This window comes from Mirounga leonina, unplaced genomic scaffold (assembly GCF_011800145.1).
Source record: "Mirounga leonina isolate KUSES-001 unplaced genomic scaffold, KU_Mleo_1.0 Mir_169, whole genome shotgun sequence".
Lineage (NCBI taxonomy): Eukaryota > Metazoa > Chordata > Mammalia > Carnivora > Phocidae > Mirounga > Mirounga leonina.
The window spans coordinates 14737798-14763436 of NW_023270431.1; the positions used below are offsets into that span (position 1 = coordinate 14737798).

The 25639-nt window shown below is 35.2% G+C and overlaps 1 protein-coding gene across 1 annotated transcript in view; it reads left to right on the plus strand.

The window, feature by feature from the left end:
* Positions 1-25639, plus strand: part of EPHA3 (EPH receptor A3) — a 360422-nt gene that overhangs the window by 207914 nt on the left and 126869 nt on the right. The window contains exons 4-5 of the mRNA XM_035015173.1: positions 22571-22726; positions 23425-23760. Of these exons, the coding sequence (XP_034871064.1) occupies positions 22571-22726; positions 23425-23760 (492 nt within the window). The remainder of the gene's footprint in view (positions 1-22570; positions 22727-23424; positions 23761-25639) is intronic.

Consider the following 25639-nt stretch of genomic DNA (forward strand, 5'->3'; position numbering starts at 1 on the left):
CTTAAAATGGAGATTAACCACAAAGCTTTTGTTTTTCTCACTGTTTTAGATTTTGAAGGCAGAAAGAAATATTCCCTTCTAAAATGTGCTACCGTTTCCTCCTTAAGAGTGTCTAATGTGCTTTTACAGAAAATGAACCAAATCCATAGATTTTTGAACACACAGGATAATTACATATGTTAAAACAATGCCCAAACTGAATTGAATTGAAAAATGCTAACATTCTAAGCAAGTACCAGCTGTTCACTATAACTGCAAAATAATGATAAAAGCTCTTTTTTTAGTAAGTACATGTTCTGTATTAACACTTTATGAATGGTCATTTCAGTGTTCAAGACCACTTTTTAAGGCAGACATTTTTGTATTCAGTATGCACCTCTGGAAATTAAGGTCAAAGAGGTTGAATGACTTTGACAAGATCACTCAGAATGCAGCAAAACCCTGATTCTCCCAGAGATCCATCTTTACCATTGGCATGCACTTTCTACTGCCATTCAAAGCCACCCTCTCTCCCTTTTTGAAATCTATTATCCAAATATTAAATTATTCTAAAATTAGAAAAATTAGAAAAAATAGGAATTTTTGGCCATAATTAGAAGAAAATGTTGCAGTGTGATATAAAATGATGGTCATAGAAAGTCAGCTTGAAATAGTTTAGAATATCTCCAAATTAGATTTTTTTTCTTTGGAATTGCCTTTTTTTTTTTTAACTGTTTAATAATCAGTTAAGAAAACTAGGAGGTATAACATTTTCAATTAGCAGGAAAGAAAATAAAGAACTGATAAATATTAATGTGTTGTAGATCCAAGACAGATTTGGAGCTCAGGAAAATTTCACATCTAGGTATATTTGAATCAGGCTCTGTATTGCCAAAGAGCAGGGCATTATTGAAGAATGGGGGTGGGAAAGGATATGTCTAAAGAGAGAGTTGAAGGGAAATAACAAAATTCCATAAAAAATTAACAACCTACCCGCTAATTCCAAAAGGACCAGTCCTAATTGTATATAGTGATAAAATGTATCTTGGTATATATTGACCTGTAAAATCAGAACTATGAGATATCCCGGATAGAAAAACAATTTTTGCCTTATAATATCAAGAAAACGTTAAAGCTTCCCCATTTCCCCTCCAAAATGTACACAGCTTTTATTTCTAATAATGCAAACTATTAATATGAATGTATTCTGTCTATTCAGTATGTAAGACAGACTAGACATTTTCCTTAGATTATTTTTACAGTTAAAAAAAGTTAGAGAGAACATTTTGTATCAGACCAAAAATAATTCAAACAGATGAAGTAATGCATTCTTTTGCATCACTTCTACATAGCAATATTCTTTGAGGTTTCTAAGTGGCTTAAAAGGTGATTTTATACGTTGAAATATTGTTCTTCCTAGTTTTATGGCCAGAGCAAAACAGTACTCGTCTGGAATGCATATAATATTGCACACGGGGTTAATTAGGTTAGGGATGAATTAATTTGTAACAATTTCCGTTATTTGACAGGCATCAATAATATAGTATATTACTTGCATTCCAGACATCAGCATACTGCCATGACCCAGTCAGATTCAATTTGGGAAAATCTTGGATCATATGAATATTTTATTATTGATTTTTTGTAACATCATATTTTACAATCAGGCTTGGTTATAAAATGCCATAATAACTTGAGGAGATATTTTTAAAAGTTATACTGTTGATGAATGGAAATCATGCTTTCTGGAGTGAAATGGAAACTTACTGTTCTCTTCCTGGAATGAGATGTTAAGGTATAATTTTATACATTATTAACATCTATTAAAGAATTTTCTTTTCTAAGCAATCTTCTGATCCTTTGATTGGATGTTTTTGTCACAGGGGAGGGCTGGGATATGATGATAGTTTGTATAACTTGGTTACCTTGGCTTCTTTTCAAATCCTTTCCTTTTCAGACTATTTCTGTTGAGTAATTTGACTTCTACTAGAAGTCCCTCCATGTATCCAGGCCACCATTCCTTTGCACAAAATGATCTTTGCACATAAACGATCAGAAGACAGGCTAGCTTAATACAGAAAGGATATGTTGTTGGTACTTATGGTTAATTGCATTGCATCTCCAAACAATAGCTTACATTCATCAAAAACCTAATTGTAGAACTTTTAGTTTTGGAGATGCCAAGCTGAATCTACTCACAATGGGTAAAGATACAAAAATGACACTACTAAAGAATGATATGGTGATTAACATAACATAATAAAATAAAAAAATTTAAAAAAGAATGATAGAGTTACAAAACACAAAAACTGCTATTAGTAATGAGTTTTCTTGTAGTATACATATTTGAAAATGTATAACACCTTACACAAATGCTTAAACTTTATGAATTGCATTTAAACAGTTTTTTGGAATCAGAATTACACACACACACACACACACGCATGCACACACCCCTCCCCAAAAGAATGACAAATGTCAATGTTCCTTATGCTAAAAGTCTGATAGCTCAAACCACGCATCCCCAGTTCTTACACTTTTCATATTTCCTTCAGAATATTTTACTCTTGCCCATGTTTTGTTGAAATTATTGACCCTGGTATGCATATATCCCATTCATCACTCCCTATATCTCCTTCCCAGTATCATTTACTCTTTCCAGGTTCAAAAATGTAGGCAGTTTACCAAACGAACAAAGGGAAAATAAGAGAGAGACAAACCAAGAAACAAACTCTTAACTATAGAGAACAAACTGATGGTTACCAGAGGGGAGGTGGGTGGGAAGATGGGGATTAAGGAGTGCACTTCTTGTGATGAGCACTGGGTGATATATGCAAGTGTTGAATCACTATATTGTACACCTGAAACTAATATAGCACCGTATGCTGACTGTACTGGAATTAAAATAAAATAAAATAAAATATAAAATTAAATTAAAAAAAAAAGCAAAAAACCAAATTGTAGGCAGTTTTCTAAATTTCTATTCGTAAGTGTAATGCCTCTTTTTTCTCAACTGTTTTTTCCTATAGGATATAAGAACTTTGGTTAGAGAGACTGAGTGGAAGTGGGGGGAGGAGAGAGATCACGAGGGAAGCCCATACTGTGACATGGCATGTGTGGTAGTCACCCAAAATGTGAACACACGCACACACACACACACACCCTACATGTATGTGTACATATATGTATGTATTAGTGCTAATTTGTTTCAACAAACGTTAACTACCAACTTTGCATCAAGCAGTGTTAGGATATCTAATATACAAAGATATATAGGACAAAATTCTTCTTCTCAACGAATTTTCAGTGAAATAGTGTTGAGAGCCCCACAGAGAGATAAGGAGAATGTAACATTCTAAGATTGACATATACAAAAGTGTTAAGATTACAAACAGAAGTTAGGATACCAGTCAGGATCGTGAGAAAACTGAAACTGGAAGAGGCTAAACACAACTATGCCACCCATCCGAACGCTGTCTTGGGGAGGGGTGTTGCCCAAATTGTCCTGTCAGAAGACAGGCTGATCCTTTGTGGAAATGGGGGCCTCAGATTGCGCAAACTGATGCCATGAAATGTTGAAACAGCTTCTCTCTCTTTTAATGCTAAGCAACCATGTAAATTCCCTACAAAGATTAACAGGTTTTCAGTAGAGGCTCATGATGTAAAAAATTGCTCTTAATCTGCTTTCTTTAAATATCTGTAGAAATGAATTTAAAATACTCTTAGGTTAATCTCTAAAGAAATGGTATACATTATACATATATATAAAGTATTTATAAATAAGATGTTTTTCTGTTATTGTAAAAAATATATATATATTTAAGCAATGGCCATGTTCCAAATATTCAGAATTCTGAGCACTAGAAATTTCTAATAATGAAAAAATTGCATAATTCTTTTTTTATTATGTTATGTTAATCACCATACATTACATCATTAGTTTTTGATGTAGTGTTCCATGATTCATTGTTTGCGTATAATACCCAGTGCTCCATGCAGTACGTGCCCTCTTTAATACCCATCACCAGGCTAACCCATCCCCCCACCCACTCCCTTCTAGAACCCTCAGTTTGTTTCTCAGAGTCCATAGTCTCTCATGGTTCGTCTCCCCCTCCGATTTCCCCCCCCTTCATTCTTCCCTTCCTGCTATCTTCTTCTTTCTTTTTGTTTTTAAACATATAATGTATTATTTGTTTCAGAGGTGTAAGACTGTTGAATCACAGACCTGTACCTCTGAAAAATTGCATAATTCTAAGAAGGGTAACTCATTATTTTATTTGGATTATTTTACACCATGTTTTATTAGTAATATTTAGAAGAATGATAAGCATACATGCGTATACCTAGAATTCAAATAGAAAATAATGGGGGGGGGACCAGATGCAAGTGCCAACTTCCTGCCATTAGACTCCCCAGACACCCCAGCCTTTCACTTCATCTGGTGCCACAGCATTTCTGTGGCCTCCAGCTGTGGTCAGAATAGTGTTCATCTCATGCTATTCCCTAGTGTCCCAAAGGTGTTTAATTTTCAAGTTATAGTTGACACAGAGGAATAGAGATTCAGCAAATGAAAGAGTAACTTGAGATAAGAAACTAAAGGTGACTACAGGGATATTATCTTTGCTTTAGGGGAAACATATTTTCCAATGTAATCATTGAACCCTCTTGTGTCATCTTCTAATCCTGGGAGACCAATGCTAAATAGAAGAGGAAGTCTATTTATCCTAGAATTTGGGATTTTAAATAAAACGATCTTGCGATTTTTTTTAACAGTGGAGCTACATGACAAGGGTTTTTAATCCTTGTTTAAATTTAATTATATGCTTGTTTAAGATCTTAATTAACAAAAATTAGTTTTAGGTTACCAGCAATGAATATAGAGATACAACATCACAAGAAGTATCTGGAAGTTTTTTACAACTTCTGAAAAACCGTTAATGGATTTTATGTGCAAACATGTTACTATTGACTAAAAAAAATATTTTATTCATGTGATAAGTAACAACCTATCTATATGAATAGATGCTACAAATTCCTCTATAAAGTAAAATTAAAAAGGAATTCCTAAAATAGAATCAATATCATACTAGTTGTTGAAAAGTCAGTTCTGTACCTATAGCAATCGATAGAGGAAAGAATGATAGATAATATAAATTTTCTGTTCCTTCACGAGGACATTTGTACTACTTACTGGTTTGTCATATTAGAGTGTTCCCAAAGTTCAGTATGGGAACATGTCTGTAAAGTAAAATATTATCAAAAGTACATGCATCCCAGGTTAAACTAACTCAGGAAAAAAAATGTTAGTTGCTCAGAGATCTAGGCTGAGTATAATGGAAGTGACAGGTGAGCTGAAGGAAGAATGGGTGTCAAGTTCTTTACCACCTTCTGAAGCTGGGCTTTGTGGCAAGTTCCCTTAACATAAGAGATAGCACCCAGCTAGACTGGGCCACTGAGGACTAGAACACAAGTCTACTGAGGTTTCAGTCTTGAGGTTGCTTTTCCTCCTGCACGAAAGGATAGAGTTGAATATGGAAGCTGCACTTATACTTCAAACTAAAATAATAGTAAGTTAAACATTTAAATATTAAAATAAAATAAGTGAAAATAATTTCTGCTCTAAGAAATGTTCTAAAACCAGTTTATTAATTCAGCAGTTCCTTTAAATGTCTGCTATTCCTTTAGAAGCGCTGCAATATTCTACTCATTGTTGATTGCTTGTCTGTGGAACGTTTAATTTATTACAAAGTGTGATTAAACAGAAGGGTTAGAAGTAAACAGAAAGGAGTACAATAGAGCCTTGAAAACCAGCTTGGTCAAAGGCGCAGACTTTGAAGGATGAATAAATTACCGCATATAAAATGGAATCTTTAAATATTGAACTAATAAATGCTTTTACATAGACTTCATGTTGTGCTACTTTTAAAAAATCAAAAGAATGAAAAAGATTAGTTAAAATAGCATTCTATAGGGGCGCCTGGGTGGCTCAGTCATTAAGTATCAGCCTTCGGCTCAGGTCATGATCCCAGGGTCCTGGGATTGAGCCCCGCATGGGGCTCCTTGCTTGGTGGGAAGCCTGCTTCTCCCTCTCCCACTCCCCCTGCTTGCGTTCCCTCTCTCGCTGTGTTTCTCTCTGTCAAATAAATAAATAAAATATTTAAAACAAATAAAAATAAAGTGGCATTCTATAAATGATATTAAGATTCTTGAAAGAATATTATTTGCAACACTGAGCTCCTAGTGCTGCTATGGTATTTAGATATATAAACATATTGGCTTCTGTTAGTTTAAATCTCTAATGCCTTATATGATGTGAGACTGAAGTGTCCTATTTCTCAGGTTTCAATTGCCAAAAGTTAAGTCTGGAATTTTGGTAGAATTATATAAATTTTGTCATAAACTATTTAAATGAATCTGTTTTATTGGAAAAGTCCTTTAAAAATAATAACTATATCAAAAAAGCAGTATATTCTTATCTTATTCAGGAGAGTTTCCTATTTGGCACCAAGGAATTATTCAAGTATCCATTGGGTCTTTAGAAATAAGGCTGTGATCACCTAAAAGAGCTGCCAATTATTGCCATATGTGAATGTGGTTTTTGTAATCTGGACACTTATCTCCTAGGATTTGGAGTAATAGCTCTAGGCTTTTACTTCTCATTAACTGTCAGAAAAGCTATCAGACAGGGGAGACATTGGTCACTGCCAACATGATACAGATTTGGACAAGTGGTTGAAAGTTAAAAAGATCAGCATCACCTTAGCAACAGTCTGGACTTATGGAGAAATAAGATTCTGGAAAACTAAAGCATTTCAAAGTCAGATTTATTTTGAAGCTCAGTTAAAAAAAAAAAAAAGATGCTTCATGAAGTGAGGACGAGATGAGGGAAGTCAGCCAAGTTTGTAAGTGTTTGCTGGTGCATATGGCAGCCAAAAAAATAAAAATAAAAAACTGCCAGTATTGGGGGTGGGAAGAATGAATCTGAATAAAGAAGCAAAGAGGCTTTGAGCTACAAATTGGAGGAGCTACAAGTTGGAAGTAATCATTTCAGTTACCTCTGAGGGGACCCATTCTGTGTTGGTCCTTCCACCAGTAAATACAAAGATTTCAAAGGAGGATAAAGGTATCGTAGGTGTGTAATGACATGGGCTGGCATGTCAACAAGGAACCAAGGGCAAAACATTGCTTTAATTTGTCTATCTTAAATAAAAAGTTGTGTAGACATAAGATATCTATGGAAATCTCCAGGGTAACAAAGAGATAGTTGGAAATATTGGATACAGGGAAGAACTGGCTGAACAGCTACCAGGTAATGTACTTAGACAAGAGGGTGCTTTTTTGTGATATATTTTTGTGAATCCTCTGAAAAAATAGAATTTTAATGGAGAAGGATGTTGCAATATATTTTAAGGAGAAACAAATGCCTAATGCATCTCAAAAGTAGAAAATTAAGAAAAGGCAAATGTGGTTTGTTGTTCAAATACACTGAGAAATCTATTGGCTTATGCCATAGATTTTACAAATGTTTGTGTATATTATGTATGTTTAAGTACTTATATAAGTATATATTATTTATTAATTCTAATATGTATTTGAAACTTACTATGCTCTCATTTAATTCCTATAAAATCCTGGTAGGACTCTTTTACTGTCCCCATTTTATAGATACAGAGAAACTGATATGAAAAGGCTTTGTAACTTGCTGTTACATAGGTAGTAAGTGACAGAGTCAAGATTTGAACCTAAGCAGTCCAAAACTGTGTTCCTCACATATAATATGCACATCAAAATAATATCTCCTATTGATTTTCCAGCACTGATGTTGCACTTTAAATTGTTGGTTCAATAGTCATGGTATATTTTTGTTGATCTGCTCATAAACTTTCTCCTTTTTCACTTTGGAATAAATAGTGTATATTAGCAAAATCAGGCAAATGTTGGAGTCCATGGAACAAAGGCTTTCTGGTTTTGAATCCAAGTATTTGGTTCATATGCAAATCAAAATCAATATTCTGTTCTGAGAAGAAGAATCACCAACTCAGTAAAGACACTGTTTTTCTAATGTGTTTGTAACCTGGAAGATTTCTCCACCAATATTTTATTGTAATCTTTTTACATTAAAAAAATAAACTATAGGGCGCCTGGGTGGCTCAGTTGGTTAAGCGACTGCCTTCGGCTCAGGTCATGATCCTGGAGTCCCGGGATCGAGTCCCACATCAGACTCCCTGTTCGGCGGGGAGCCTGCTTCTCCCTCTGACCCTCCCCTCCTCATGCTCTCTCTCTCTCATTCTCTCTCTCAAATAAATAAATAAAATCTTTAAAAAAATAAAAAATAAACTATAGATTTCTTGATCATGTTGGCTCCTCTGGAAGCCCATATTTTTCATAACCAATTTCATCTGTTGTCAATAAACAAAAGGCTATATGACAGAGAAGACTTAAGTTGGCATTTTCCTTAACATGAAAATATTGGAATCAGTTTCTTTACAGTACAAATACGATAAATGCTACACAGTTTAGTATAGCAAATGCTTACTTGGCTAACTCAGTGCAGCATATCCAAACTTAAATGGTGTGTCCTTACTTATATATTCACTCATTCCCTAACTCAGAAAATAGGAATAGCACCCAACAATTTAAACAAGAAGCTTAGGTGCCAGTTCTGCTTTCTTCCCCTCTATGTTCTGCATCCATTCTATCTTCAAGATCTATCAATATATCTAGATAATATATCTCAAATGAATACGCTCCTTCTTATGGTCATAACTATTTCTCTATCTATGTCATGCCATCTCTAATTTGGATTATTTTAGTAGTCCCCATCTACTCCATTCTTGACTCCTTTCGATGCATCTATCCCATAGGAGCAAGAATGATCTCTTCAAAATGTAAACCTGATTATGGTGTACCTCATGTATGAAACCTTTCAGTGACTTCCCACAACACTTACTATATAAAAACAAACCCTTAATATAAACTTCACAGCACTGCATGGTCTGGTTTGTCTACATGCCTCCCCAGACTGATTTGAGGCTCTCTGTTTCTGCTATAAATTTTTTCTTTCACTTTCAAAACTCTCAAAACTCTTGCCTCAAGGCTTTCACCCCAGAATCATCTGTTGTTCACTTTTTGCTTCTGTCTTTTGCATATCACATAAATCTTGTAGTGTTTTGTATGTATCACAGAAAATGATAGTCCTCACTTTCAAGGTTAAATAGTATACATATCATAATTATTATTATTCAATTGGAAATCCACCTACACCTTTTTGTTCTAAACTAACTTAATATCTTCACTTAGGAAACAAAGTTTCTTTAGGAAATATGCCTTATGCTTTCTTTTATCCTGGGGATATTTGTTTAAACATAATTCGATAATTTTTCAAATGAAATGTTTAGGAGAAACTTAGAGTCTTCCTTATTTCTAGCTTTTAAATACAATTTATGATTACTATTAATCATATATATGTAATTACATATTATGTATATATTATACATATTACATTATATATTTCTGTATTTAGCACCTAATGGAACACATACTTTTTGTGAAAGCATGATTATATCTTCAGTATTTAGTTTATATGTAAGTCTAGTAACTATATTGTTTTACAAGACGTGTCAGTTATCAACTGAGTTGAGCACACTTTGGAAGGAAGGATTGCAGGTAGTGGAGAATTTCATGTGGATCATGCAATGTGAAGGCTGTCAGAATGGCTGCTGGACTATGCTCTCAGGTGATTTCAGGTATTACTGAACAGGAATGGAATTTTGTTTAGTCACAAAAATGTATTCTGTGTTTTAGGTATAGCTTCCTACTATATATTATCAAATAAAATGAAGGTACTATGAAACCAAGATTTCCTCAGAAGGAAAAGTGTATGGATCCAGCTCTTATGAATTATGTGCAGGCATTATATATATATGTTTTCCAGTCCTAATTAATAAAAAAATTTACTGGTTTCTAAATCTGTTGTTACTTAGTTGTACCTCATGTACAATTGGAGTGACCAGTACCGATTGGCAGCTGCGTGGAGGGCTTGGCTAGGCATCTTTTCTGAAGTGCCTCAAATCTACCCCAATGTCTTGGGAAAAGTGCTATTTTTTCCACTGTTGTTGGTATCCTGAGCAGTTACTCTTCAATATACACTTTGAAGAACTCCAAATACAATGTTATATTTTAGTTAAAATCACCTATCAATTGTATAATAGATAAAGTTGAATATTTTACTTTCCTAGGCTTCTTGAGAGTTCTAAATGTCCAGGAGACTAAAGCAATAAAGTGGAATTGCATTCGCCCTTTTAGGTTTTGATTAGAAACTATTTAAGGGTATGCCTTTTCCCCCCTACACAATAAGGTTCCTTGTTGCAGCTGATGACATAGAGAAAGTAGAAAATATATTCTCTGGTGAGCCGGCACAATCCTCTGCAAAGACATCCAGCTCACAAATACCTTTCTCATGGACCGCCAACAATGAAGCATTCCTTCTTCCTAGTGACTAGAAATTTCCTTCATCAGAGCTATTCATCTGGCTAGATGGAGACCTGAGATATTGTTGAAGAAAACTATCCACGGTTACTCCAACAAAATGAAGGAAGCAATTTCTCTGTGTGCCCAGTAAGATCTGCTTACTATCTTTATAGTCACACCATATACATTTTTGTATTAATTTTAGGGTGCTGGATTCACTGCCGATCTGGCATTAGTGATCACTTTTAAATTTTACAGAATGAGAAGGCAGTGGATACAAAGCACATAAATATTTGTGTCTAGGAAATCCTCAGACTTAGATTCCATTTCTGGTTACAACACTTAATAGAGGGATAAGCAGCCAATACACTTAATATCATTAAGTCTCAATCATCTCCTCAGGAAAAGTAGATAATACCTGTCTCACATGATCATTGTAAGTACAGAAGTGAAGTACAACTGCAATGCTAGACATGGAGGAGATTTTCAGTAAATGGTATTTATTATATTACAGGAGTTGAGAACTGTTTTCTTCAAGTAGTTAGATCTGGGGAAGGTGCTGCAAACAGGTAATGTAATCAGCCTGTTGTTTTTTTTTCCCCCAAATTTTTCTTTAAATTCCCATCAGGTAGCATACAGTGTAATATTAGTTTCAGGTGTAGAGTTTAGGGATTCATCCCTTATATATAACACTGCCTGGGTTTTCAAAGCCTGTTGGAATAAGATGTGACTTAATGTCCCACCCTCTGCCCAATCCCTTACTTCTCTAGCCTCATGTACAGGATCTAAACCCCTAAATTTCCAGAATACAAGAAGACAGTTAACCTAAATGAATTTCTAAAGTCAATCAACAAAATTATAAATAATACTTCCAAAGGATGGGTGGAATATATGATCTCTGTTTTGAAGGAATACTTGCAAAATCTACTCAGTGGTTTTAATTAGAAACACACACACACACACACACACACACACACCTCTTTCTCCTTTCTTCCCTCCCTCTCCCCATTTCTTTCTCTCTCTGGCTCCCCACCCCCTCCCTTCAAGGGTGACAATACTAAGCACAGGGGACTAAATCTGAAATTATGTAAAATGACCAAATAGAGTGGACAAAAATGGCAGACATCCTCTTATTTTTGCTCCTCATCCTTATGTTCCAAACTTCTAATGTGTCCCAGTTACTTGTACTAGAGAAGTGATATATGTTTGCCAGCTATAAGCAATGCAGTTTAATATTTCTTCTGTCATATTTTCTCATCTTTCTTCCATTCTTTCTGCCCTTTAATTCTTTCTTCCTCTTCGATGAATTTAATTTAATTTAATCTTCTTATCCTTTTTATTCATTGCATCTATCTCCCAAGTCAAAAGTAAAGTTCTGGATAATAAAGTCTAATTATGCAGAAAAAAAACAATATTTGTCTCTATATTTAGAATTTACCACTTTAAGGAATTCGAACCTGGTCCTTTTACTTTTCTTCTTTTTTTAAATATTTATTTATTTATTAGAGAGAGAGAGAGAGACCTTGAGCAGGGGAAGGGGCAGACAGAGAGAGAGAATCCTACATAGGCTCCACACCCAGTGGAGAGCCCAACTTGTTCTCACCAACCTGAGATCATGACCTGAGCCAAAATCAAGTCAGACACTTAACCAACTGAGCCACCCAGGTGTCCCACCCCTTTTTATTTTCATAACACCATGAAATACTATGCTCTATTGCTGTGTTACCTGCCCATGAGATTCTTCTCTATATTTTGAGAAGTTTATTTCTACCTTAATTAAGGAGAGATATTTTGTATCTTTGAACTACATATTAGAATAGACATACATTTGTGAAACCTCATAGTGACATTTTTTTTCTTTGAAAACATATTCTTATGCAAGAAGAAAAATATTTTTTTCTTCAATAGGATGGGGCTAATTTTATGTAAAATTCAAGTATATAGACATGCTATTCTATACAGTTATGAACATTTATGTCTTCCCTAACAGTTTCAAAATAGGTGATTGGTTGAAATTTTTATGAAACACTTATTTGACTAATGGTTTTGTTGATCCCATGGGCATCTATTTATTGGCTTCTATTTGCTTTTTATGTTTTCTTTGTAAAATCCATTCTTACCCATTTAGAGAATGAAATTTCAGAGTATGTTGAGTAGAAATCCCCTTTTTACCTTGGGGCAAAGATTTACCATAAACATAAAAATATATGAAAAAAGAGACTCTAGAATTACACTAATTCATTTTTTTCTATGTTATCTTACAAATGTTAGACATGAAGGTACTCAGAGCAAATATTGGATACTTTTAAATTACACACTTCTAGTTGGTAATATTTTCTGATCATAAAGTGAATACTTAAAGGACACATTATAGGTTTCTTTTAAATCCATCACTTTTTGACCACAATATTATCAAACAAGTCATTTTAATAAATTTCACAAGATAAAAATGGGATGGAAAGCTGATAGGATCGTAAGATGTGTTAAAATATAAATTTGAAAGTTACAGAGGTGTTTCCTCAGGATAAGAATGGACATTGTTTTAAAATAATTTTATCTAGAAAGTAAAGCAAATCTAAAGGACTTCTGATAAAATATAATGATGTCACCATTTTTCAAATTCTGGATGGTGATCTTCTCTTTTGGAGAGTGGATAATTAACCGTATAACTAAGTGGCAAATATTTTTGCATAGTGTCTTGCAGCATCCATAGAATTCTTTTTTTGTTTTTCCTCTGAGTCTTCTAACTTTTATAGGCTTTCCTTTAAATCCTGGATTTTAAAAATTGTGCTATTTTCTGTCTAAATGTTCCCAAGTGAGGTATAGTTACTTGAGATAAAAAGTGTGAAATTCACATTTAGTGGAGCTGTTGACATTTGCAGTCAACGATAATTTTCCCCCATGTGGCATTTTTTAAGAAGAGAGGAGAGGAAAAAGGAAACATCTATAGCAGTATAATAGAAACAAGAACTAATAAAAGCCGTGGTAAGAGTGTGTGTGAGGATGTGTGTGTGTTAGTGTGTATTGTGACTATGTAGTGATTTCGGTGTATAAGTCTAAGTCACACATGTAGTATGCATAGTTAAGTTTCTTACTCTCATGACATGTACCTTAAGCTCAAATCACACACACACACATACACACGCAATGTTCACTGACTGAAGTGTTGTGATATTTTTGTGTGTACATGCTAGTCTTTTTGCTTCTAAAACCCCTTTAGTTTTTGTTTGTCGTTACATAAGTGATAACATAATAAGAAAATATAGATAAACAATAAAAACAGGATTACATATTTATTGTATCCTGCCTTTTTCCCATAAAATGTCATACGCATCGTTCTGTGCAAGACATCAACTCCATCAGATAAATGTATGAATATAACATAATTTATTTGTGAACGTGTATGAACATGGCATAATTTAACCCCACCTTTCTAATTTGAGACATTCTGTTCTTTCTAATTTGTCATTCTTATAAATATATCTTTGTGTATATAAACATACACAGGACCTAATTGTCCTTTGTGTATTCACATGCAATAGATCCTTTGGAGATCACATCTAAGGTTTTCATGACTTGTGTCTCAAACTCCTACTCTGGGTGATTACAAATCTACTATGGAAATTCTATTCTAAAATTAGTTTATAAACATAAATATTGGATTGCTGACCTCCCCGTGCTCTAGCCACGGTTCCAGTGCAGCCTGGAGTGATTTACCTTCTCCAAAATCACTTCCTAGTAATAGTTTTCTTAGACATTCCAGTGCTATTCTGGTCTAAAGAAGACTTCTGGCACTATTCTGAAGTCTTTCCCAGGCTGTCTGTCAGTATGCCCTGAGTATAGATTTGGGTCCTATGCATTTTACATTCACCATAATAAAACCCCACAAAAATGATTTTTCTCTTTCATATCCCCCCCCCCCTCTCCTTTCCCCCTCTCTTAGTATTTGCCTGTCTGTTACGTACATATTCCTGTGACTTTGTAAACTTAGTTAATGGGTCTCCTTCTCTGGGCATTGATAGTTAAGGACAGAAAAGTTCAAATAGTACTACTCTTAGGATTCACAGTTCTTCCCTGGAAGTGGAAGACAACTGAAGAGCTGACCAAATGCAACATCCTCAGGATGGGGGCTGTTTTAGTATTCTCTTTGTGGCCAATGTGCATTGGACATATTTCAGCTTTACTGGCACCTGTCTTGCTAAATCTGATGGAACAACAACAAACACAATAAAGTCTTGTTACTCAGCTATCTTTGAGCCGCACCAGATTGTGATTGATTCTGTTGTGTTTAATGGTGTGGTGGCATTTTGCCTTAGGCCTTTTTTATTGAACAGTGGAAGGAACAGAAGAAGGAAACACTTGATCACTTTGTAAATGCTGCACATTGCAGGCAGGGTTTAATGACTGAACGTAGCCACTTCCAGTGTATTGAAATGCCTCGGCCTTGCCTCAAAGCATTGTACCTCTATTCAAATGGCAAAGAATAGAGTTCCTGTAAGATTGTGGAGTGCAGCTCATTTTGGGAATAAACAGTTGCTTTGACCTTGTACTGGCAAATAGACCCTGTCAGGCCTGGAATTGCAAGGCCAGGAAATCATCTGTTTAGTCAGTGCCAGTTCTGGTCATTAGTTTGTGTTTATGGCTGGGAATTGATAATATAGCCCTGTGTCTATGGAGCTAAAGTCTGAATACTAAAAGGGACCTATTTACCAACAGCTTTATTTTTTAATTTAAAGTTAATTCAAATTGAAATGAGCCTTTTAACCCTTAATTAGGACCATGTTTTCTCTTAAAAGTCAACCACATTAGTCAACTGGAGACAAAATTCACTTTGCAATTGAAAGGCTGTCTACTTTCTTTCAACAGTAGCCACCATGGTTTACTAAGTGCATTTGTTTTCCTTTCACTGTGGTAACTTTACCCATTCTCTGTATCAGCGTAGCTCAAACCCATCAATTATGACTTGGAGGAAACTATGCTATGTGCTTTGGGAATAAGGCCAAGATTCTATCTTGAAGCTTTTTTATAATTATTATTCATTGTATACACAGTGCTCATAATACTATTTCATACTTTTTCTTTGTTATTTTCCAAAGCTGATAGTTAGGTTTTTTTTGTTACCAACCTATTGACCTGTAGTATTTAGTTCCTGTTTTATTGTTACCTCTTCATAAATATGGAATTAGCAGATTCCCAAAGTATTTTTAATTCATTCACTACAAAATGGTGTTATTTTGGTTTCCTTCTATTATTTTATTCACATTTTTTTAGTGTTTCTCAATAGCAAATTAAGAGTTGGCAAGGGCTTTATCATTTTTGTTCCGCTGTGGCCTATCTTGGGGTTCTTCAATAAGTTTTGGGGTTTGCTCAGTAAGTGAGCAAACATACTCTCACTAACTCGGCACTTAGAATAGAGGAATGAAAATCTAGATTAACAAGGAAAAGACAAAATCTCATGGCAGACTAAATTTTATTTTCAATCTTGCGCTCATTTCCCTTGTCATTAAAAAAAGAAAAAAATCGTCTTACATTTTACAAAATTAAAGAGAATTAATATCAATATCAATATTTTTATTTTTATTCATTCCCATAAGATTCTCAAAATTTCAAACATCCTACTTTATCTGAAATGTACATAAAATCAAATATGGTTTTATTGTGCTATTGGTTAAGATGAAACTATGAAAGAGGGAATTATTTGTTTGGTGGGCAATTTATTTTTCACATTCAATCATGAAATCAACATGCCCTTTGAATACATACCACTCTGATACAGAAAAACACTGAAAAGAGTAAAAATCTGTTATTTCTTTTTCAAGAATATTTCTTTTAAGTCAGAAGAGAACCTCCTTTCTTTGTCTTGTTGCCCTATGGTGATTTAATAATTTCAGTGGAGAATTTTAATCCTTAAAGTAGTAAGGAAAGTGAAGATACTTTGATCTACTTTTTTTGCTACTTAGAAAGTTCTAGGAATTCTACAAGTCTTGATAAACCAAATATTAACCTTTTAAAGTGTCAACCTGAAGAGTTTTTAGAGATAAGTTAGTCAATGCCCATCACTTGACAAATGAAAAAATAGAAATGTAGGGACTAAAATTGGGTTCAAGGTACTCATTCACTTCAAAAATGCATCTCAACTGCTAGGTTCTGGACAGTGTGCTAGACACTCAGCATACAAAATGAATAGGAAGTAACTCCTGTCTCTATATTGCTCAGGGTCTAACCTGGGAACACATGGTAATTACTACAAATGGAACTTGAGACTTATTTATAGAAGAGGAAGTCACTATCTCAACGACCACATTAAAATTGGAATACTCTTGGTCCGTGACTTTGAGATAATACCTATTTAGCAGAAGAGACTAGATCCTAACCTGCATTTTCTCCTTCCTAGTACAGTACTCTTCCTATAAGATGCTGAAAACAACTTGAAGTCTTGGGATAAAAAGCAGAGAAATGAAAGAATTTCTTGGTGAAAATAACATTAAAATGTCATATTGAAAATTATCTTGGCACTCACATTTTCAAGTGAGGAGATCCATTTCTAAAATAACCATGCCATATGGATTTGATCTTTTTAAAGCTAGGATTGCAGCTTTTATCACTGTAAGACTGGACACAATAGCGTCTAGGTCATTTTAGAGATTAATACATATTTGTCTGAGGAAAATGAATAAACAAAATCCAAACCTTGTATGAACAAGTCTCATTACTTAGTAAATCCATGCTGATATCCAGTAGGGTTTGAGGAATGGTTATTAATTTAGACTCATGGCTCACCTTACTTAGATTTATCAACACAAAATCAAGGATGAGAACTCCTGCCAAACTTAACTGTTTCAAAAATCTTCATTAAAGCAGGAGAATAAAACATTTCTGGGACCACAAAAACTAGGGTGGTAATTTACCTCCACTCAAATGATTATGAAACTGTTTAGCTACTCTTTGGTTTTACTACCCTGGGATTGAAATCTGTGAATAATCTAACCAGTGTTTGAGAAGAACGCATATACTAGGTTACCTGAAGAAATCTGAAATTCAGAATTCTGTCATTTTGGCAGAGGTTTTGAATATGTGTGTATCCACCTTAATTGAATATTGTTTTAGTAGCTCTCCTGGACCAGGGAAGGCCTTAACTATTTAGCAGATTTTTTTTTTTTTAATTTTAAAACTTAAAACTGGATAAATCTGAATTAGTATCCATTTTGTCTATTCTTTTTTCCTTGATATTCTGTAGTAAGTTGACTAAGATTTCCCTTGAGTAATGAAAGGAAAGAAAACATTACTCTCTACTTCTTTCCCTGATGTTTTTTATACTAAACCTTCTCAGTCTCTGAAATAATACTTGGATGACAGAAATATGCTGATTGTTTTATCACTAGTTTTGCTTTCAAATTACAATCATTGCTTTTCTTACTGTAAGCAAGATACTAAAACACAGGTATTTATGCCCCTTAGAGGTAAAGTTTCAAATTCTTCCAGGAGGATTTTTTTGAAAGATGAAGAAGATATAAATAGATAGGTATTTAAGCACAAAATGATTGACTGCAAGGGAGAGATAAGAAAGATTATTTATTGATGGGAAAAATTCCAAAAGTAAGTATGCTATATAAAGAATTTCTCCTTATGCATTTAAAGAGTGTTTCCTACCAGTATAATTTTATTACTGAATATAAGTTATTTAGTCATATTCTCAAATTTGTTGGACAATTTTGGTAGAAGATTTAAAGATCCTGCTTGTAGCAAGAAAGGAAAAATTTACTTGCATGACTCCCACATATCATGAGTTGTGCTATTCCTGAATTTGACAGTTCTGCCCATCTCCCATAACAATATTAGACATCAAATAGATAGAAAATCCTAGAGAATGACAAGAAAACATTACCCTTTGTGAAATAGTTTCTTACTAGGAGTAAATGATGAAAGATTTGCATTTGTTTGATTAAGTAAGTTTTGAATGACTATTCTTCAATGTCATAACAACAGCTTAGAATTAGTAGGGGGCACCTGGGTGGCTCAGTTGGTTGGGCGACTGCCTTCAGCTCAGGTCATGATCCTGGAGTCCCGGGATCGAGTCCCGCATCAGGCTCCCTGCTCAGCGGAGAGTCTGCTTCTCCCTCTCCTGCTCCCCCCTCTCGTGCTCTCTCTCTCTCTCAAATAAATAAATAAAATCTTTAAAAAAAAAAGAATTAGTAGGAAAATAATTCATGGTTCTAGAGAATAATTTGCTTTCAGTAGGTGATTTATATAAAATTAACAGCAGAAAAATCTCTTTTTTGGATTATACCATTGAATTCTTCATTATCTTGGGGCATGATACTTTTTCTGTTTGTGCTTCAGTTGTCCATTCTATAAAATGAGTAGATTAATATCTATCCCAATGATTTCAATACAATTGCTGTGAGATTCAATTTAGATGGTACCTATGAAAGTTTTTCAGAAAGAGTAAAGATGTTCACAAAATTTAGGGTATTGTTATTGAATCTATTACTGGACTCTGTATATAGTTGTAATTTGCTGAATATCAACAAACTGGAGAAGTAGAGCCCATCAGCTTGCTACCAGGTGCCAGAAGATGCAGAGTAGGGGCTGTTCTAGCTGTGTGTCACCCGAAGTCCCAGAGCTCTGGGTCCTCAGACGTACAATACACAGACTGGCCAATGTGATTTATTAGGATCTTTTTGGCTCCATTAGTCTCTATTTAGTATCTCTCAACTGCATTCTCTGCTTGTCTCCCATCCTTTAGAAATACTTTCCTTTGTAGGGATGAGAAACTTGCCCATGGTGACTTAAACAAATAGGGTGTTATTTTTCTGACATTATAAGAAATCTTGAGAGAGGTGCTAGCTGAATCAGCAAGTGCAGGTTACACATCTCATTTTCGTGGCCTTTAACTTATTGTCACATGTAAACCATTATGCGGAGAATCAATGCTGGAATAATGTAGGTAGAGTGGATTTCCTTACATTTGGACCATCTTCTTAGGGGAAAAAAAAAAGTATTTCAAAGACTTTTATCAGATTTCTGTTTGTATCTTTTTGCCCATTTTTGGCCATCACTTTGGCCATCCATAACTATTTGCAATCATGTCTGTGTAAAGGAGTACTCGGCAGACTGAGATTCTGAAGAAAATCAAAATTCTATCAACAAGGAGAAAGCAAGGTTAGTTAGGTGTTTAGTATGCAACCAACAGTACTCATGATGTTCCTCTACTTAATAGTTTGTCTTTCCCTGTTGGTATTTATGTATTTAACTATGTTACTTACAGGCCAGTTTTCCCTATATTCTCTGATCTTTCTCAAATGAGATTCCTTCTGCGTCGTTCCTTCCAACTGCTCAGTCAGAACGGAATGCTTGCTCCTTGTGGCCTGTGTTAAATGTCTGTTGCCCGCTTTCGATCGCAAGGGCCCTTTTAAGATGGACAGAATTAGGGACATTTGTATCTTCAAGGCTAACAGAAAGCCTGAACAAGAGTAAATAAATGATTGCCAAGGATTTATTAAACTGAATGTGTATATGTCTACCTATCTTTTACTATTACTATATCTAAGGTTATTGAATCATATTTAGAGAAAGTCAAGTTACTAGTTTGAGTCACATTCTTAACTTCAAGGTTTATTAACTCTAGCTACTTTCAAGTTATTATTAGAAGTCCTGTGCTGTAGTTAAGAAGTGATTATATGACTGTCTTGTCTTTTCCTTAAATATCCCATAGTATAACCATTTATAATATTAACAAAAAGTGATTGTTTTAGTGAATACCTTTATGCTAAATGTTGTAAAAGCCATAAAAACCTCAAATAAAAACATACAGATAAACTTAAAAGCAACCAAAAAAACAAAGTACACTGAAACACTGCAACTCAATCTTTTAAAGACTCGGCATTGCCCTCTTGCAAATTTAAAGGCGTTCGGTGAGCTAAATTGAAACCAGAAGTTAAATGCATAGTTTGTTTATACTTTATATCATTTCCCCCTGAGGCAGTATGACATGAAATATGAGTGGTAGTTTCTAACCAGTGCTCAAGAACAATGTTCAAAGGTTTATAATCCTAATCCATGCCTGGTTAGGGCAATCTGAACTTGTTCGATTTAGGGAATCCTAGTGCAGCCATTCTTCATCGAAACTAGAAAACAGCAAGACTAGCTTAACGATTGCTATTATCTTTAGTTACTTGAGTTATTGTAATCGTGGGTCTTGACAGTAGATTTCCCTTGGCAGTGTATTTCTCAAGAAACATTCAGTAGGAAGACCTGCTGTTATGGATATAATATGTTAACTTTCAAGATGCATTTAATGATTATAAAAGTTAAGATTTGTCCACACAGGCTTTACTTGCGTGTAAATAACCTGTTACTCACAATATGAAGTTGATATAGGGAAAATTCTGGGATTCAGTGATAAACATAATCTATAGGGTATATTCTATATGTAAGTGCTTTAAGCCATCAAATCTCAGTGTAGATTTAAGAAATCATTGACTTCCAAAGGTAATCTGGAAGAAACTTAAAAAATGTGGACCCTGAATTGAATCCTCAAAACAATGTCAAGAGACTTCTTGGCAGGATTTTCACTGTGATTTCAGTTCCCAGTGTAATTCTGGTATTGAATCACATGAACCATTACAGCATTTTGAATTTTACATCAGATTAAACAAAAATAATACAGTACAGGCATATTTCTATAAAAGTAATAAATATATAAAGACTGCTAACTGGGCAGCTGAAATCAATATTTCATGACCAGTTCATTGGGCTTAAAGAAATGTCATTCAGGGGCGCCTGGGTGGCTCAGTTGGTTAAGCGACTGCCTTCGGCTCAGGTCATGATCCTGGAGTCCCTGGATCGAGTCCCGCATCGGGCTCCCTGCTCGGCAGGGAGTCTGCTTCTCCCTCTGACCCTCCCCTCTCTCATGTGCTCTCTCTCATTCTCTCTCTCTCAAATAAATAAATAAAATCTTTAAAAAAAAAAAAAAAAAAGAAAGAAATGTCATTCAGAGCTGTCCAGAAAAAAAGAAGATGACACACTTACTTAAAAAGCTTTAACCTAGGCACACCTGGGTGGCTCAGTCCGGTTAAGTGGCCGACACTTGATTTCAGCTCAGGTCATGATCTTGGTGTCTCTCTCTAAAATAAATAAATCATTTTTTAAGATTTTATTTATTTGATAAAGAGAGAGAGAACTTGAGTAGGAGAAGGGGCAAAGGGGGAGGGGCAGAGGGAAAAGTGGATTCCCCACTGATCAGGGAGCCCTTCCTAGCTCTATTCCAGGACCCCAGGATCACAACCTGAACCAAAGTCAGACGCTTAACCAACTGAGCCACCCAAGTGCCCCTAAGATAAACAAATCTTTAAAAAAAAAAAAAAAAGCTTTAATCTAGTAACAATTCACAAGTAGATCAGTTTAAATAGAAATTATACCTCCCAGGTATTTGAGGTATAGAAAAGGAACTATACTGAAATAGAAATTATACCTCACTATGTTTTTGAGATACAGACAAGAAAATACATTAAAATTTTCAGTTTAAGCCATTGCTGTAGAAGTTAAGGAACAACACTGTCAAGGCAGGAAAAAAAACAAAACAAAACAAAAAAAACATAGCTCCTGGGAACCATGCATCAAGAATCTTAAAATAACGAAGCCACGATTTCTTCCTTCAGTTGCTTACACTTTGTGGAGATGGAGTTGTACACACAGAAACCAATAAAAGCCGAGCGAGTAGGTAATGCAATAACTCTAGTGCAGAGACTGTACACATTGCATCATGTTTTAAAAGGGAATGGCTACATGATGACATGGCTTTGCTGTATTTTCTCCACAAATAGTTCAATGCCAAGTTAAGCTGTGAAAACATGAGCTGGAAATTTCATCACACTCTGGTGCCAAAATAATCTAAATCTTCGGGGGTTTTTTCCCCTTAACATTTGGTGCAAATTCAAATGTATATGTGGAGAAACTACACTGGGCCACATTATTTGCTTCTGTAAGTTCTGGGAAGGAAAAAAATGGATTTTTATTCATAATGAATGCATACCCTAACATTCTGAAATCTGTTTTACGTATTTTCAAAAATACATTTTCAAAATTATCCAAAATTTTAAAAGAGCTGTTTTATTTGTAGCTTGCCGACCAGGTTTCTACAAGGCTTCGGATGGTAATATGAAATGTGCCAAGTGCCCACCCCACAGTTCTACTCACGAAGATGGTTCAGTGAACTGCAGGTGTGAGAATAATTACTTCCGAGCAGACAAAGACCCTCCATCCATGGCTTGTACCCGTGAGTAGTTTTGCTGCAACCCATGCCTCCATGTTTGTTTTATTTTGTTTTTTCTTCTTGTTATTGTGCTTCTTTATTCTTTTTTTTTTTTTTTTAAGCATTTGGCCCATTTCCTTCCGTTATCCATGTGCAAATTGGAAGTTTTCTCTGCTTCACTCTCCATGCTTGGCTCACCACAAATGCAACATTTATCACGCAAAATGAATTAGTTTTTAAAGCACTTCCTGCAACAGGACCCCCAGGAAGAAGGAAAATTTTCTTTATCTTGGTTTAGATCTTGTATTACATTTGACAGAATCAGGGAGGTTATAGTCATGGGATTTGTATTTTTACATTTCTATTCCCTCTTGTTATGTGTTGGTCATAGGTCATAGGGAAAAAGGACTAAGATTTATAAAACTAATGGTAAAGTTTTCATAACTATTCACAAGGGTATTGAATTTAGTAGTAAATTCCCTTGTTGGACTATGTGAATGTATCTTCAACCTTGAGTCAAAACTCCCCCGTTCATGGCTTAGGGAGGAGTGCTCTTGAATCCATGTGTCTATAATCTCAGGGATCCTCTAAGGATGAATTAAAAGTATATAATAGAGACAAGATGGTTACTTACCTCTTTCAGTTCCATTGTAAATTATCTATTTCCCTTGTAGTAGAACACAGAAGTGAGGCTCATTAATCTTTGTTGAACTACTTTGCAGGACCTCCATCTGCACCAAGAAATGTTATCTCTAATATAAACGAGACCTCGGTCATCCTGGACTGGAGTTGGCCCCTGGACACAGGAGGCCGGAAAGATGTTACCTTCAACATCATATGTAAAAAATGTGGGTGGAATATAAAACAGTGTGAGCCATGCAGCCCAAATGTCCGCTTCCTCCCTCGACAGTTTGGACTCCTCAACACCACAGTGACAGTGACAGACCTCCTGGCACATACTAACTACACCTTTGAGATTGATGCCATTAACGGGGTGTCAGAGCTGAGCTCGCCACCAAGACAGGTCGCTGCAGTCAGCATCACAACCAACCAGGCTGGTGAGTACATGCTGGACGCTTCCTACTCCTGCCGTCTCAGAGCCAAGTAATGGTTTTGACAGAGAGAGAGTGGAAAAAACAGTGGGGAAAAATTTTTTTTAGAAAGAGCCCCAGAGGAGCGCCTAGGTGGCTCAGTTGTTAAGCGTCTGCCTTCGGCTCGGGTCATGGTCCCAGGGTCCTGGGATCGAGCCCCACATCAGGCTCTCTGCTCCGTGGGAAGCCTGCTTCTCCCTCTCCCACTTCCCCTGCTTGTGTTCCCTCTCTCGCTGTCTCTCTGTCAAAATAAAAAAATAAAATCTTTAAATAAAAAAAAAAAGAAAGAGCCCCAGAATTTTCTTTTCTGTCACATTTAGACAGTTATGCTACATTGAATAACTCAGTTTAATTCTTCAAGTTGGGATAAGTATTATTTATTAGATAATTTTAAGCTAGTTTAATCCATTGCTTTTCAATTTGGAATCTTTAAATAATTATGACACCGGACATGGTACTTGTGGGGCTCCTTGACACATTTTGATATTTCAAAGAACTTAACAGGCATTGAAACTTAGCTTGCAAAAGGTTATTCAGGATACTTAAAACTAGAAATATCTTTACCTTAGTTATAATTATATCATATTTTTGATATCATCATTCAGTTATTTTATGTTCCTCAACAGCTCTGAGTATTATTCGCTGAGATTAATTAAAAATAAGAAAATAAATCCATTTTATTTGATAGATGTCATTTGTACTTAAAAATTCAAAATATGGAACTTGTGGAGTAGTATAGTGAAAAGAGGTCTTGGTGGAGAACAGTTGAAATGACTGATCTAAAAATTTTACAAATATAAATTACTTTTATATTATTCCACTGAGAATCTTTTTCCAATTGAAACAAAATACTACATTTGCAGGTAGTAAGCCAAGGCCCTTTAACATGGAATGGAAAAATTAAACAAAAAGCAAACTGCTCACCTTTCTTTATCTTTACATCCACATTTCTGTTCTCTTTACTATTAGTAAATTTTGTTCTTTCAATCACCCCTTAAATCTTCTCTGTGTTTTCTCATTCTCTGATAATTCTTATGATTTGTTGGCTATAACTTTTGTGTTTTTGTTTTATTTTGTTTTTTAAACAGTAGAGTCCAAAATTATTTATGGGATTTTATTTGTGATTCTCTCAAACATAGGAAAGGGTTATACTTGACAAAATATACCCCTGTGACATACCAGTGATACCCCTTTGAGATAAGGCAATCACAGTGTTTCCATTATTGATAACTGTGATGAATGAGAAATAAACAGTTTTCTTTTGTAGTCAACAAAGCCTGTGCAAAGTTAAGCTGATATTCATTGTATATAATTGTTGCTCTGAGATACCATAATTTGTGATACTGCATTCCAAGCAGCTCAAGACAGAAATATCATTGCATCGTTTATACATAAATAAATAATGGAGCCATAAAGGGGAGAAAAGGAAGAGATGGAATGTGCCCCAAGAATGCTTCAACTAGAAGTACAGGTTCTAGTGTCTGCTCCCAGGTGGGCTCACCCCGGAGCGGGAAGTCAAGATGGAGAGTCAACTTTGCCTCTTACCTGCATGTGGCTTAAATTTGGAAGTCCCTCTGCTGTCTCGCAGGACTCGCCCTTTGCTCTGAGGATGACAGAAGGTATACTGGATGGCATAACGGAAGGAAAAGAGAGCCCAATAAATTCTCTCTTTGGCTGGGAAAGGTCTTAGAGCATCAGTCAAAAAACTAGCTAAAATACACCACTTTTGTTTCACTTGGCTGGCTCAGGAAGATTAGTTAAACCACCAAAGTTGCACAGTTAAAGATATGTCACCCATGGCTAATATTCAGTAAATAGGCATCAGTATGACTCTGCTGGCTGTTAA